Genomic DNA, 16,804 nt, shown 5'->3' with positions numbered 1-16,804 from the left:
CTGCCAATGTTGTCCAAAATGTTCTGTTCAGTGATTTGTTTTTTCTCTGGAAAGTTGTAGCATCACGTAACATGTTTCTGCGTGTCTGTGTTTGCTTGCAGGTCAGTCAATTCTGGAACCTGCTTTGTGGCTTAGCCTAAATAAAGATGAGACCTAATTCCTTCCTTTCCAGCCGAGTTTTCCATTTTAGGCATAATAGTGCCAGGATTATCAGCTGAAATTACCATTGAAACTGGCTTCATTTTTATGTATTCATTTCTGTAGAAGCAGCCTTACTATAGCTTTTTAAGCTATATATAGTCACATATATAGAAGTCTGTCATGCTGTTCAAGAGTTCTTGCTCTTCGTGAATTAAATTAGTTTAATTTCACAGTTACCTCACGTTTGTAGAGCATTTGTGGAAACTTACTGTTGATAGTGTCCGTGCTGAGGAAAACATGGCAACGCTGGATCTGCAGTCTGAATTGTTTAAATTGTATCTTTTTTTGTAAAATAATAAACATTAGTAATAAATATTTCTACAGCTGTCCAGATGCAGTGTGTTGCAGAATGTCAGGATGGATGATGACCAGGCAGTCAGTTTCTTGTCAGGCAGCAGCAGCCAAAGCAGCAGGAAAGGTGGGAGCAATGCTTTCCACCCACACCTTGTTTATAGGTGTTAACTTCAAAGCTTCACTGGGGCTGTTCACTTGCTAACATAATAAAACAAAAGGAGCTCAACTAAAGAACTAGTCATTTTTTTAGTTGTATTTATGCTCAGTTCCCCTTTTTGAGGATGGCTGTTGACTTACAGCTCTATAGATATTTCTGCTTGCTGTCTGGTCTGAAATGTTTTCTGTGACACACAATGTGCAAATATTCTCTCTGTTTCTCCATACTTGCTCCTCTGTAGTAACTGAAGTAGAGATTGTGACTAATGTGCAATGAGTAGTTGCAGATACCACCTTACAGGTTGACTGTGTGGGAGTCATGTAGCTTGTGCTTTATCCTTGAAACTGAGCAGATAGCTTAGCAGCATCTATACTATGCCTAGTCTGTACAGAGATGTTTTAGTTGTTTTCTATGCAAAAAAAACCCCAAAACTGCTGTTGATTTGGTTCCACCTGGAGTAAGCATTAGCTGTTGTAGAGGTGGTGTTCTAGTACCAAAGCCGCAAGCAGTTGCAGAAGTTGGGGAGGCATCTTGGAGGTACACAAAAGTGGGATTTTGACTGCTGCTGTTGGAAGTGTCATCTTGGATCTAGCTTGTGATTAGAGAGATTTAGTCTCGTGCTCCCAAGAAACGATGGACTTTTAAAAATATCAAAAGCAAACCTTATGTCTGTTCTTGCCCAAAAGGTTCAGGGGAGGTTTAACGACTGCGAGATTGTATCCCCTGCTGCAACAGCAAGTGTCATGTTTTATCCCAGCAGAGCTGGGATAAGGGGTGCCTTCTTCAGAAGATGCTGCCCGCTGGGACGGAGCACAATGGGCATGCAAGCACGTGTTGCCCTGGCCCCACTGTGGCAGCGCCTCAGCTGTAGTGCGTAGTCACTGGAGAAAACTTAACACTGGAATTAATACTCCCTCCAGAAGGCTTGCCTCTTAATAGAGCTTATATTTCACAAGGGAGGGAGCGTATTGTCATCCTTAGCTTTTGGATAAGAAAATGCAAAGGAGGACAGTGACTTTTCAAGGTCACTTTAGCTTCTCCGAGAGAAAGTTGGCATTTTACTGAATGGGCTCTGGTATTGAGAGGTAATAAAGCTGTGGCCCCATAGAGATGTGAATAAGTGGAAGGAATTGCTATACCTGAAATACCAGAAAACTACGATAAGGCAGTGAGTTGTGAAGTCTTTTCCAAACAGATTTTACCTTTATCTGAAATCACTGTGTCCTGTGACATGGAGAGCTAAGAGCTGTCAAATACACAGCTGTGTATACCAGCCCTGGAGCCTCTCCCCTCCTCTAGTGTAAGCACATTTCTGCTGAGCACAAAAACCTGCCAGATCCCTTTCTTCCCAGCTGAGCTGAAAGGGAACTCTTCCCCCGTGGGGGAGAGGAGCGTTTTGGGAGAGGGACTTCGAAGGCCCAGGGGGATGCCAGCACCATGAAACCAAATTGCAGTGGGTTGATGGCCTGCAGGAGCTGCCAGCCTCCCTGGGAAAGGGGGTGCAGGGCTCTAGCCTGTGGAAATAGCGTGGTGTCCTGCCCTGCTGTCCTGGCACCCATGAGAGGTTTGCTGTGAATTTGGGAGAGTGCTGATGAACAGGGGTGTCGAGTTTGCTTTCAGGCTGAATTTTGAGCCTGAAATGATTCTGCGAAGGACAGGCTTGGGCAGCTTTCCCTTAAGCACAAAGGAGGGTGAAGATGATTGAGAACAGCATTTGCTATGCTCCATGTTTAATATTGATATCAAGAAGTGAATCTCTTCAATGGGGCAATACCCTAATACTGATATTTTTATGTGCATGTCCATCATTCCAATCGGGGACTATTCTTGTTGCGTAAACATAATAGTAAATCTACAAGATAACATCCTATTGCCTGTGAAACACAAGCAACTGCTGACAGCTGCACAACCTGTACAACCCAGATTCGTAAGTGGACAGTATGAACAAAAACATATTTATTTGGGAAAGAAAATAAAATAGGCCAGGTCTCTATTTATCCTGACTTGATGGAGTTTTTCATAATGGCATTTATGATAGAGTGCCTTAGAATAGCACAGAATGAGATCAAAGAAACTTAGTTTGTACAGTGATATTTTTGATGTTACAGATTAGTTATTTATGAGTCCTGGGGGAAGGAAGAAAAAGCAGCACAATGAAGCAACCCATACAGCAAATTTCAGAAATGTTCCAACACTTTTATTTACAGACATAATGTCTAACTTGATTGCTAGATAACAGAAGCTGGAGATTATTCATTTGTGTTTCAGGATTTGAGATGAGTAAAACTTTGCAAATAAACATTGCATGGTACAAAATAAATTGTATCCATAAAATAAGAGGGTATGTTGCTTTGCCTGATGTTATCTCACTTAATGATTTCAGTGCTTTTCTGTTTTGCTGCTGAAATTATACCCTAGAATTGATGAGAACATAGCAAGCTTAAAGAGTAGAAACAGCTTTCCTCCAGGGCAAAAATGTACTTCTTAAAGCACACCATAAAAACTCAGATAAGTTTGTTGCCTGAATAAGCAATACGTATTTAAGATCTTGGCAGGTTTCTGTAAATTTCAGATTAAAAGTATATTGATACTACTGAATTCAAATGTTTGGCAGCCGAGGAGATGCACTGCAGTGGTAGGGAGTGTTGGACTTTCCCTTGTTGTGCAATCTAGAGATTTAATGTTTTGCAAACAGGATTTTATTTGCATGTTACTGTAAAAAATATATTGGAAATATATTTTGGAAATATAGCTTGGAAAATCAGAGGTGACCGTATGAATTGGGCCTTAAATTCTGGAAAAAAAAATTATCCAAAATACACAGACACTTCTCTGAGCACCATCACTCTGACAAGAGCAATTAAAAAATAAGTGTCTCCGGGAGGAGGTAGGGTGCAGAGAAAGGTGGATTACTGTGAGTGCTCTTTTTGTTTTCTTTTTTTCTTTTTAAATTCTGCTCCCCCCCCAACCTCTCCTGTTTTTTTTTCACATTTATAAGCCTTCACACCAACTTCCTTGTCTGCCAGGTAACTGGTGGGTACCTGTCTGTGTGAGTGAGTTTGCAAAATACTCCAGGAAAACCAGAGTGTTTCAGATGATCCCTTGTTTCTCTGTGAACTCTCTATGACATTTGCTGGACTTTGTGATGGTTTGGATAGCAGTATTTTTGTCCGAGCCTGAACATGGTTATTATAATCATTCATTGTTTGAGCAGACCAGAGATAATTAATGCTGCTGTCTTTTGTAGATTTATGCAGTAATGAAATACAGTTAAAGAAAAGTGTTATGAGTGAACATAAAAGCCAGAATTGGGGTAGTCCTTCAAGCCTACATTTAATCTTCTGGATCATACAGGTATTAAGACACAGCCTTTAATTGCTTGATCATAGTCTTCCCCAAGTCAGTCAGTACTCCGAAAAGGTGATTCTGCCTAAAAGGCGGTTGCTCAGTGTTTTGAGTTGCCTTCATCTTCTTTGCTTGGCTCCGTGTGTTATTTTTATGCCAAGGCTTTTAGGCTTCTTTTTCAAAGAAATCCATCAATTTCAACACTGACTTTGCTACAGCACTTATGGTAGTGCCTTAGTAGCCCACAAGTGTTAATTAACTTTTAGGTGGTGTGGGATGAGGCTTACACTTAACAGATGAAGAGTGAAGTTAAAAAGAGATTAAGGTCAAAAGCATTTGCTAATTACCCAATTTTCTAATTAAGCAATTGCCCAATTTGAAACTTGGAAGACTTGATTGTCCAAGTGCCTAGGTAGGACAGCTTTGTACCTTTCAAAAGCCTGATTGCTGCTGGTGTGAGGTTCCTGGGAGAGCTCATCACTTTTCCACGCTGATGTCCGGTGTTTCAGGTTAGTCAGAACATGCAGGTTTTTCCTCCATGTGGCCTTGGAAGTGGGGGAGGGATGCTTTCCTGCTCTTGGTGTCCTGCTCTGGCCAACTTGGAGACCCAGGGAGTGTCTGGCTTTGCCTTTATCGTGCCAAGCTGGGGCCCCCTGAGTTTCTCCATGGGGTGGCTGGGGTGCCATCCGCTTGTGGTGTGGGGAGGTGAGCTGTGGCAGAGCCCTTGGTGAAGAGAAAGACCTCAGAGATCTGGTCCCTCTTCAACATGTGAAAAGTTGTTTTCTTAGAAAATGTTAACTAGGTCAGTTTGGGTATGGGGGAGGATAGGGGAAAGGAACTCCAGGCACTGAAATCTTTAGACTGTATAGTTTCATGCTTGGCAAAGTTATGAATTTGGTAACTTCAATTAGCATTTTATCATGGAAATGTTCTAGCACTTCTAGCACAAGATGAAATATTTTCGACAAAGGAATGTGTGCTAAAGTGTTATTTTTAATGCATGTGTAACTTACAATAGAGCAGTTCATTGCAGCTGTCTCCCTGGTTGCTATGTGAAATTCCAAGCATATGTGTTAGAAAAGATGCTCTCTGCCCCTCTCTTTCTCTTACTGTGACACAAAAATAGGTGACATCAGATACTAAAAAGAGACTGGGGTGAGTGGGATTGCTGCTGAGGGAGTTATAAGGGAGATCCCAAGCAGGTGCCTGTAGCCACCATGAATTCTGTCTATGGAGTGTAGAGGTCGCTCATCTGTTTAGCAGAAACATCATTTTGGAAGGTAAGTGCGTGTCCTGCTGGCAGAAGGCCAAGTGTTGAGGAGTCCTGAGCTTCAGAACAGTATCAGGAGTATCAAGAGCTAAGCAATGCTAGGGGAAGAAAAATACTTAAAAACCACAAGGCTTTTTAAGTAGTGGGTGGTGAAAATCCCATGAATGGTTTTACTGTTGATGTTCCTTTTAATGGAGGTGGAACTGATACAAAGTATGCAGTTAGGGAAGGATAGATGAGAGCACCAGCATAATTACCTGCCTCTTCGAGTACTTGTATGGATACCAATGACAAATACGAGAAGTATGTATAAGTCTTGGCTTTCTTTTGTTTTCTTGGTCTATGTATCAAAACTAGTATCAGCAAGTATAAAGTCTGATCTGTTCCTTCTTAAAACTTGTGTGCCCAATAAATAATATAGTTACTGGAAACAGGCAAGCTGAACACTCACGTTGGTCAGATACATCATGGGTGGAGTTGTGCCCTGTGAATCTCATGCTGATATATTTCTAGATTATCTGTATTAAAAATAATACTAGTGTTTACAGCAGCAGATGCACAGGATTATTGCAAAAAATATTTTTGTCATAACAGCTGTAATTTGTGGTTATTATGAAGTTATTTTTTCAGGATGTTTTTGTATCGTCTTTTAATCTTTCTCCTTCCCTTGCTTTTTCATGTCAGCAAAAAAAGAGAAAGATCTGAAAGCCTATGTGCACAAATCTGTTTAGCATACACAAGTAGAACTACTAATTATTAGGGATGAACTGGTAGATCGTCTTATGTGTCAGACCAACCCTTTAAAATGAGATTGCCTGAAAACACTGGTGGTGTTCTCTATAATGTAATGGTGCAGGTAGTAGGTTCACTCATGAGTCATGAACTCATTTCAAATAAACCATAAAGCAGTTCACAAATAGCAAAGATCAGTAGCGATTATTGTATTGCAGAATGGTCATGTGCTAGGGTAAAATCTTCTCATGGATCATCTACCGACAGACCACTGCAGTTGTATGATGTATATATATCGTGCTTAATTGAAAAGTCCTAACGAAACTTTGCCCAGTGTAGTTATATATCTTCTTCTTTTAAAATTTAATGCAGTGCTTCAGTGATTTAAATCTATAGTTTATGACTTTTTTTTTTTTTTAAATTGAGTTTGGGGGGTGTATGATTATCTATACAGATATATGCAGATCTGTATAGATCTATTCCAGATGGGACAGTTTACATTTATTCAAGTCATGCATAAATTCTTAACATCATAAATTATATTCCTTTCAGGGTTTTGACTGAGATTTTTAAGTACAGTCTAGATTTTCAGACTTGAGTGACGGTTGGGGTTTTTTTTTGGTTTGTTGGGGTTATTTTTATGGCCAAGTTCTGTATCCATCAGTTAACATGGTAGATTGCACTGCTGTGTTTTAAAGTGAACAGTAAGCAATCTTTTTACATGGTTTATGATTAAAAATGCAGTTTAGCCATTGGGATGATCAGTTTTGATGTTTAAGGCACTATCCACTAGACGTTGCACTCTCATTTTATGGTCTGATTCTGCAGTAAGGTCTGTGCTAATAAAATTACTGCTTACTGTGGACTTGTGTTTAAAGTGGCTTGTGAAAAGCTAGTGGAGAGTAATACCTCTTTTTTAATTAACTAGCATGTAGGGGACCAAAATAAGTTTGAAACATTGAACAATCTAACGAACTGCACAAGGAAGACAGTTTTGTCAGCATGATGGTTCTTGTGCAGCATCAACCGTGAGCAAATAGTGGTGTGTGACAACATACGTTCTTCCTGAAAACCTAACAAAATGTCTGTGGAAGAGAAAATTACAAGCTTAGCTAGTGTTGGAAGTACTACCATGCTGCATATTTGAGAGCCATGAGTTGGGGACCACTGTCTGCAGTCGGTGACTTATGTGTACCCATGTCAAACCACCTGCATTATTGTTCTACAGGAAAGTACAGAAGGAGCTTTTACCTTTGTCTCCAATAATTAATGTGAGATCAAGTAATGCATTGTATTTAATTCAGAGTGGAAAAATTGAGAAATTAGGGAAAGAGAATGAAAAAGTAGGTAAGGAAGTAAAAAACTATGTGGAGTAATCCAGAGTGTTAAAGGCTAGAGTCTTGCATTTGCGGGAAATGACAACTTGGGGACAACTTCCCACTCCACTTCCATGCCACCAGATCTAGCTTCTAGGGACACATCAGAAGTTAATACAGTATCGTTTGGAGGTGGGGGGAGAAACTCTTTTAATCTTTCATGTCTGTGTTGTGTGTTTTAATTCCCGTTCTCATGTTCCTTCTATGACTCACATCCTTTACAAAACCAAGATAATTTGTGTGTGTGCTGGCACTTGGAGGAGGTAGAGGAGTTAATGTAGGCAAAAGTGTAGAGTCTAACTTTTTTTTTTTAAGAAAACTATGTATTAAAAATATGAAACAGAATTACTGACCTTTTATAAGCATCTTTCATAAGGTAATCTTAAGACAAGCGATCTGCAGAAAACTGCAGAGAATTTTCTTTCACTTAACATGGTAAGAAAAACAAATTTGTCAGTTATCTCCCTGGAAATATAAGCCTCATCCAGAGTCAAATTATTTACTGCTCTTCAGAATAAAAATTGCAAGTTGTGCAAATACATACCTTCCCGCACACATGGACAGATCACAGACCTAGTGAAAAAGGATTCTTTAGGGCCAATTACCTCCTGAAATTGTGAGCCAGAGCTTTATACCAGTCCAAGTAACTTCTGTTTTATTTCTGTGATAAAAGACTCATACCACTCTGGGGAAAACATAGAAAACTCTGTGGGTGCCTTGGCAGGCAGGGATTTAAAAATATCTGTGGTTTGTGTGGCTTTATTGGATAAAATGTAGGATTTTCCACCCTGTGGTTTAAATTTCCATGTGCTGGAGTTTGTAGAATTTGTTTTTCTGAAATGTTGCTTATGTCTAAAATGAAGCCCTTACTTATGTTTAGTTGGGGCTGGGAGGAATTGACTCAGAGAAGTGATAATGGATGCTCTGGAGTTGTTGAGGGGCCTCCAGAATAGATGGTTCAGTAGTAAGATACTTTTAAATGCAGCCAGTTCAATTTTCTCTCAGGCAGTGAGTGATGAAGGGTGGTACTTTTCAAATACTGTTATCCTCACGTGCCTGGTTGGTGACATATGAGTTGAGGAGTGATATGTGGGTTGGGAGGTTTAAGTACCATCTCTATGTACTGGATACCCCTTTCAAAGTTCCTGGCCAAAGTCTAAGGGGTGGTTTGAGCTGCTGCTTTGTTCAATCTGCTGCGAGTGTTTCGATGCATGTGACTGTGAGGAGTCCTACGCAGCATAATGTGTCTGTTTAATGCTGTTCATTGGCTATGAAAAATGAACCCTAATTTTTAGGGTCATCCAGATGTCTCATGAGTACTGAATTCAAGCATCCCATATAATCTCTGCTTACTCCAAAAGGAGGGGAAGAATCGATGTTTTAATGGCTAAAATTAAAAATCAAACTAGTGAACTATGATAAAATAACAGGACATCTTATTTTGAAAGTTACAGTACTCCATGTTTAGACCTAGCATGTTTTTGCTGTCATTTGAGTACCAATACTCTTACTTTAAACTACTTTGTAAGATTGAAGGACCTTAGATCCACATCTGTGTGGATGTCTCCTCACCACTACTGGTGAGCACTGCAGATGGTGATTCTTTCACAGTGGATCTTGTTCCCAGTGCCTCTCTCGAAGGCATAGGTCATGGACAGCTTGGGAAATGTGACCAACACATCAGAAATTATGCTATTTGGTTATAATAACTGGATAACTAAACAGGTCTCTTTAAAATGAATGAAGTGAATGAGTCAACAGTCAACTGCACTTAAATATTTCTTGCTATATTCCCATAACTGGTTACCCTCTTAAATAAATAAATAAATCTCCCTTTGGTTTACTAAATTATGAGTGGCTTATGGAAGGCCTGGATAGATTTCTGTGACTGCCCGAGGGGAAAAAAGGACAGATGTTTAGGAGTGGCAGAAGAGGAAGGGAGGAGGTGGACTTCTGCTTTGCAAGTGACTGCCTTTTTACTTGCATTTTCCCTTCTGAAGGGGGAAGGGCATGCCCTTGAAGGAAGCTTTTTGTTTAAACTTCAAAAGAAGTAGTTCTTTAGGTTATAAGAGTGTATTTTTAACAGAATAAGAAATCTGGAAGAGATTTTGAAAGCTTCTATTAAAAAAAAGTACAGTTTTGCACAGTTTTGCATTGTGCAGATTTGTCAAAATGATCTGAAGATTTCAGTTGTGTTTACTTTCAAGGCATCTTCTTTTAAGCTAATCCCTAGTTGACTTACTTTTCAAGACACTGCCAAGAAGGGCATGTTGGAGTTCAGTTGAATATTTGCTGTCATGGGTGAGGTATTTGGGTTGGGAATCATTCATTTTAATTCCCTAATAGTTACCAGGGTAATATATGACTGTCATCACTTGAAACAGATGCTGCTTCTGTAGAGTGATAAGAACAATAAAATGTCTTCCCAGTGTGCTGTTGTGTTCTTTGATCAACCAAGATATTCTTGATTGCCTAGTGATCTTCTTGCTATCCAGCCTCTTTCAGCGGCTGTCTCATGTGCTCTCTCTGCAAAGCAAAGTAGATGCTGGTGGTTTGAAACCTCTTTTCTCCCGCTGTATGCACACAGCCAATTTTTGAATCAGCTAAATGGTTTAACCTTCTTGTTTTCCTACTTGTGCCCTGTTTATACAGCTACGACCACTGGCAAGCTGTTGGGATGAAGTTGAGTTTGAGGGTCCTTCTGCCTCTCCCTGCCATTTCTAGGGGTTAAGCCTCTATAGCACAGGTCACAGATGTGAACATTTGCCAACTCCTCTACCATCTCATTTAGCATGTTGAGGAGGTCAAAGCATTGCAGCTCACCCTTACAAGGCAGAAAGATTTGCTCTCCTGTTCTCCTTTGAAGTTTCTGATTAGTGACATAACTGTGGCTTTGGGAGCTGCATGAGCCATCTAATGTGCCCCTTTTTTGGGGTGCAGGGGTTCAGCAGAAGCAGTCTAGTCAATGTTAGTAGTTGGTGGGAAAAAAGATGCCCACGTCAGGCAGAGCACTTGCATCTGTGTTTATCAGACAGACAGATCGACAGTGGAGCCTTTCCTGCTTTAGTAATTACTATTATTTGGACTCCACGCAGGGAACACAGTAATGTCTGGCTTTTAAAATGATGATTTGACATAGTTAGTTACTTCTTTTACAAATGTTTTATAGTGATCTGCTGTATATTTATATAGCCTGGGAATTTATCCATCATTTATTCATTATAAGACCTTTTAATAGTTCATTAATTGAAGGCTTTGGCAGACAAAAAAAAGAAAAAATTAAGCTTTCCTTTTTTTTTTCCTAAGGAAATGTCAAACTTCTCTCTTCTGTTTGGACTGCTATCCAGTGTAAGATGGGTTATAAAGATTATAATAATTTGAAAATAATTGTCATTGTTTTCCGCTGTATTCATTTTGACTGGTCCACTGCATATATTTAAAGGCTAATACTGTAGACAGCAAAAGTATGAATCATATGGTGGTACTTCAACTCCATTTACTTCCCTAAAGTAAAAGCTTTTCTTCGTGACAATGTGAATTTACCTCAGTTCCTTTTTATGTGCTGCATAGGTACATGTGCTTGTAGGAACTTCTCCTAGCTCCTTAAAAGAGATGGAGTTGCATGTTTTGCAGAAGGGGGTTTTAAGAGAAGTATTTTACACAGTCCTTCCCAACCTGGGGTAGCTGTCACTGGTCTGGCTTTGTAAAGTACTATTGAGAGAGCATTGGATGTACTGGGCTGTAGAGTTGTTAAAATAACTTTTCTGCATATAGGAGGTACAGTTATGGCTGGTGATATTAAAGACGTTTTGTTCAGAGTTGTTCTGATATGTTGTCTCCGGATCTCAGTCTGATTACATGCCTTATTAATTCCCCTGCAGTTCTTTTTATTTATTAGCCTGAATGAATACAGTATTAACCATGAAGTGATACACATCTGCTTTTGGTTTAACCAAATAGTGAATTAAGTCAATATGCAAAGCTGTCTTCTTGTAGGAGTTGTTTTATCAATGTAATCTTAACTGTTCCTTTCAGCTTAATAATAATTGCGAATATATTTCACTACTAATATTAGCTTGTTTTACTAATTCCTTGTAGGAATTTTGTTAGTGTTGTGAAAGTATTACTGTGATTCTTTATTTTGGTTGGTTCAATTCTTGGCCTTCGTTAGTGAGTATTATGTTTTAACGGAATGAAAGTTGGCATTAAACTCCTTAATCTCTTTCATATTTAATTTACTGGAGGGGTTTGGCTCAGTGTTTCTTTTGCTTACATTTATTTTAAAAGTGCCCTTATGCAAGTATTTCAAAGATTAAGGATTTTTTTTTTAGTGAAAACCAGAGTTTTAGGATTGTGGCTTATGTTAGCTTTTTTTCCCCTTGGTATGTCTTCTTAAGATTAGTGAACTAAAGTTTAGATTGTATATAATTGTAGTAATAATACCAGCTATTTACCGCTATGTGTAAATTAGCTGGTTTTATATATTTCATAGAAATATATACAATTTCATATATTTCATAGACTTATACTGTCTGTTTGTATAACACAGGTAAATTTTGTAAACCTGTATTAGAAGTTCCTTCAGGAGTTTTTAGTAAGCCTAAATCGGGAAGGATAAGGAATTCAGTACCTTGTGATTAAGCAACATATTCTTTTATGGGGTTTGTTTTTGGTTTTTTTTTTTTTTTTTTTAGTGGTTAGCCTGTGATTTATTGGAACAGCCAAATACAAAAATCTGTTATGTGTTATTTTGGCTTGGCAGAAATAATGCAAAGAACTGTCAAAGGCAAAGAGTATGAAGAAGCTGTAATTTCCTTTTTACCACTGAAGAGTAGATTTGGCTGGATTATGCCTTCAATGCTAATCTATCTCTGTGTGGCCAAACAGATTTTTGGAACCTTTTTGTAGCGTATTTATTTTTTGTCCACTTCAGGCCAAACGTTATAATGTCATATGGTTTTTTGGCACATACAGGGTGGCTATGTGAAAAAAGTTAAAGAGAAGGAATTTGAAGTTACGAATTCTGATCTAGACCATTTAAATTGAGATTGCCACTTAATGCAATTAGGTCATGGCTAGCAATACTTGTATGTTCAACTGTATTTTTTTTTTTTTTTTTTAACTTTACAGCTTGCTTTAACATTAAGGATCATAGTTAAAATTCTTCAAGAGTTCAAAAAAGAATATATTGCAAAATTTTATCACAGTTTTATACCTTTTCAGTTAGTTCAGCTGGCTATTTAAATAAGCTTAATTTCAGTCTTTCTTCTACTGGTAGGCATGTTTTTCTTTCTATACTATTTTAACAGAAAGTACATTGCCTCCTCTGATTTTAATAGGGCCACGCTCCTTAAGCCTTGTGTCTTAGCTAATGATTAGTAACATTTCTGTCTTGAAGCATTAATTTGATGTGTTTAACATAATACCTATTCCTTATTTGCTTGAACATGACTGTTTGAACGTCTTCAGTATTTCAAAATGATGGGACAGACCGTACATGCTTATTTCTGTGGCTTTTAGTTTAGAACAAAACAGTTAAATGCCTCTTTCTACTCTGCTTTCCCACTGTACAGATGACAGCATCTCAGCTGCGAGCACGTCTGATGTCCAGGACCGTCTTTCAGCCCTGGAGCTGAGAGTACAGCAACAAGAAGATGAAATCACTGTGCTAAAAGCAGCATTGGCTGATGTGCTAAGGCGTCTTGCTATCTCTGAAGACCATGTAGCTTCTGTGAGAAAATCGGCACCAAGTAAAGGTAAGCCCATATTTGTTAAATTCTTTCTAGAGTCAGAATGTTATAATTTAGAATGTTCTTTATTGATCACTTCTTTTTTCTCTTTTCTGTCTCATTTGGAAAGGCAGGTATATTTTGATCTGGAGGGATTAGTTTTTTTAAGAGTGGCTTTATAGTGTATAGCTAATAGATATCTGATATATGCTTATTAATCTCACTGTTTTCTAACATTTTTATGTACTTAACACCCCTGAAAATTTAACTTCCTGTTAAAGGGTTCCTGTTTTAATTTGAATGGTGAAATGCTTTACAGCTTCAGTCTTTAACCTGCCACTGGGGGTTCTGGGACTTCTGGGCAGTTTTGAGTCTCAGCTTTTACTTCACCTAGAAGTTATTCAACTGAAGGGGCATATTTCCCCCTGCTCCTAAATGAAAAACAAAACAAAACACCCAAAACACATTTCCACCAAATAAGGAAGCTTTCTGGATGTAGTTAATTTCTGTTTATCTACAGAGATAATTTACCACCAGTAGGTTTCTTGTAAGAAGTGGCCATGTAGCCACTCAGCAGTCTCTTTTGGTTAGTGGCTAGTAACTTTTACACTGCAACTTTGAAATATGTAGGATTGTTTAAAAGTAAATAAACTAGATGCTGTTTGCACTAATTTTTACATACTTTTTTTTAGCTCATGGGCATTTCCTTTTCTATTCTATTTGAATTTACTCCAACTTAAAATTGTGTGTTCAGAGAGAACTATGGCTACGTATGTTTGTGGTGTATATTAGGCCTCTGATTAAATAAAAGATTAGGTCATATTTCAGATAATTCACAGTTCTAATTCACCATAAATGCACGCATCCCCATCAAACCATGCAATGCAGAGCTCCCTGGGCTAATCCCTGTATTTCAGCCTTGAAGTACACCCATTACACCAATGCCAGTAAAATACTGAACTGACACATCATAGCCTATGTTTGTTTGGGTGGCTGCATTATACAGGCTAAAAATGCAAAAGCTGAAAATGCTGAAAGTTTACATTATTTTAGATGTGGCAGAGAGATCAAATTCCTTAATTAAGTGTTTTTGCAGTCTCTCTGCCAGATGTGAGGAAGTGATGATGCTTAATTGGCCTGGGCTCTGAATCCTGCCATTCTCTATTGCTTGCTAAATGGTAGACTATTGTCATCCCCGCTTACAAATGCGGCTTTTATCTACCCAATATGTGTCTCTGGTCTCATCAAGATTGAGACTTCCTTCTCTAACTCTGTGTAAATAGAGCTCTAGCAAGTATTTCGACTAAATCACTCTTTGCTGTCTGCTGTCCATTATGACAAAAAGAAAATGTCCAAGTGGAAAACTGGGCAAAACGTGTTCCACAGAGGACCTTATTCTTGCCATTTAAATGCAGAGAAGCTGCGATATGCACAAACATGGCTAAAGACCTTTGGCTTGGAGCTAATTCCCAGCAAACTCCGTGCACAGGCAGGGCAAACTTGCTGTCTTCTGCAGAATGCCCTGGGCCATCTCCTTACTGGGACTTTGGGGGTCTTGGGGCCATACCAAGTTCCGCAGGTGAATTTGTTCAGGGAAAAATAAATTAAATTCTTTCTGGGGGAGAAGGGAAGGGTGGAATATCTAAATATCTTCAGCTTTGTGCTGTTACATTTCTACAATTAATGACAGCAGCATGTTACTGTGAAGAAAGAGATGAGATCATCAGCAGAGATGTACACATACGAGCTAATACTCTGAATTTAAATGAGTTATGATGAATTGGCACTGTATTTAATTTGTGGTGGATGTGTCCCCATTGTGTTCAGCTACCCAGTACCACCAGGCAACATGTTAACTTCACTGTTCATCATGAAGTCAGCTGCATTCAGATGGTATAAAGATGTCACAAAAGAAAATGTTCACACATGGTCACTGGAATTTTATAGGAGTCTAAAATTAGACTTGAAGAATGATCTTGAGATTAATATTGATTTAAACCTAAACATCAATATTTTAATAAATATTTCAAAATAAGTTTGTGCATAGCTTTTTGCAATACCTTAGGTTTTACTTTTGATTTCTGTATTTTAAATTCATTCAGCAGATAAAAAACTCTTGAAATGTTTTAACAAAGAGAAATGTATTCTTTTTGTGAATAAGTAGGATTGGCAGAAGATCTGAATTGTCATACAGAAATACTCAAGGAACTCATTGTTAATTTTTCTTTGAAATTTATGGGTACATAACAGGCTCTTACTAGTCAAGTCATGGTTGCTGCAAAGGTAATTGTACTCCTCCACAACTCTTTTTGGTGTTTGTGATCCTGTCAAGGATCTGGATTTCTGCATTACAACAATTATAGTTTCATGGTAAATATTATAGGTAGGTTTTCTTTAAAAAAATGCCGAGGCTTTGATTCACAGAAGTATTTGCAACAGCCCTTAAATACATACTGAGATAAAAAATGAGTAAAGAGAATAGATGTGTATGTATTATGTGGATACATTGAAAGAGCTGCGTTTAATTTGAAGTATGGCTACACAGTGAGATAAATACTTTTAAATAAACTGAACTTCAAAGAATCGTAGTAGCAGAAAAAGCCATCTTTAATCTTTCCATCAAACAAAAGGGTTTTAATCTGAGTAAGAGACAATATCTAACCTAATTTGAAGGAGTCTTTTCTACTTGCTGCTCAAATGAGCTTTCTAAAACCTCTCCATTTTTTCTCTTGTTGCTACCTCAGCAGTGTCTTTGAAGAGGGGTTTTTCATAGGCTAAAAATAACTGTTGTGAACAGACTGTGAATCATGCGGAAAGAGAGAAATCCTGATCACTTTTTCACTGATTTTCTCATGCTGAAGTTGAGCCCAGTTTACTGCAAGAAGAAATCTCTTCATCCTTTATGTTAGTTTGTCTGCATTGCATATCTCATGAGCTAATTCTGTTCTTATTTTTCTTATCCCTTTATTTTAGATTGACAGATTGAATCAACCATAGCTGAAGATATTTTTTTTTTCATTATCTTTGTACTCTTTGTTTTTCTTACAGCTCTGTTGCATGTTTATTTTGAACTTAGTCCAGTCTTCAGTGAAAAAATTCACATGAGCATAGGTAGATTTTTATTTCTAATCCATGGGCTATCAGTCAGGAGGTTGCTACCTGTGATTTTGTCTGTCTAGCCCTGTCTCAGAAGTCAGCTGTTCTTCATGCAGGGTTAGGTGTTCTTCGAACTGCATGAGATAAGAGAAAGGGTGAGATTTTTTTTTTTTTTTTTTTTAAGACACCTTAGTGCCTCCTAGTAAAGCATGAAGTGGAGATAATGTTTGAGGGAAATACCTCTAGTAGAGATTGCTACAGAATTAGCACTTGTCTGTTACTGCACAGTGAAAAGCAGACTGGGAGTGTTCACATGGGGCTTGTTTTCCTCTTTAGTATTTCTCAATGCAAAGTCATTCTAAATAGAGAAAATCTTTTCAAAATAAAAAGGCTATGATAGTTCTTCTCCATCTCTGCACACAACTAGGAATACCTACATGAAGGAGAAATTACCACGTTCAAAGATAGTGTTAAGGATTAGAAATGTGAAGGGACTTGATTAGGGAACAGGTCCCCAGCAGCTACAGGGTTTGGGGGGATTGTAGTGTGGCAGTGCATTTATGTTTGGTTTTTTTTTCCCTTTCTTTCTATCTTTCTCTCCTTT

General features: G+C 38.3%; 1 protein-coding gene across 6 annotated transcripts in view; it reads left to right on the top strand.

The window, feature by feature from the left end:
- The window catches only part of EML4 (EMAP like 4), a 165,287-nt gene that overhangs the window by 77,332 nt on the left and 71,151 nt on the right, over positions 1-16,804 (top strand). For all 6 annotated transcript variants that reach the window (XM_074863605.1, XM_074863604.1, XM_074863602.1 and 3 more), the window contains exon 2: positions 12,949-13,131. In XM_074863605.1, coding sequence (XP_074719706.1) covers positions 12,949-13,131 — 183 coding nt within the window. The remainder of the gene's footprint in view (positions 1-12,948; positions 13,132-16,804) is intronic.

This window comes from Strix uralensis, chromosome 3 (genome assembly GCF_047716275.1).
Source record: "Strix uralensis isolate ZFMK-TIS-50842 chromosome 3, bStrUra1, whole genome shotgun sequence".
Taxonomy (NCBI): domain Eukaryota; kingdom Metazoa; phylum Chordata; class Aves; order Strigiformes; family Strigidae; genus Strix; species Strix uralensis.
This window is presented reverse-complemented; position numbering and strand designations above follow the sequence as displayed.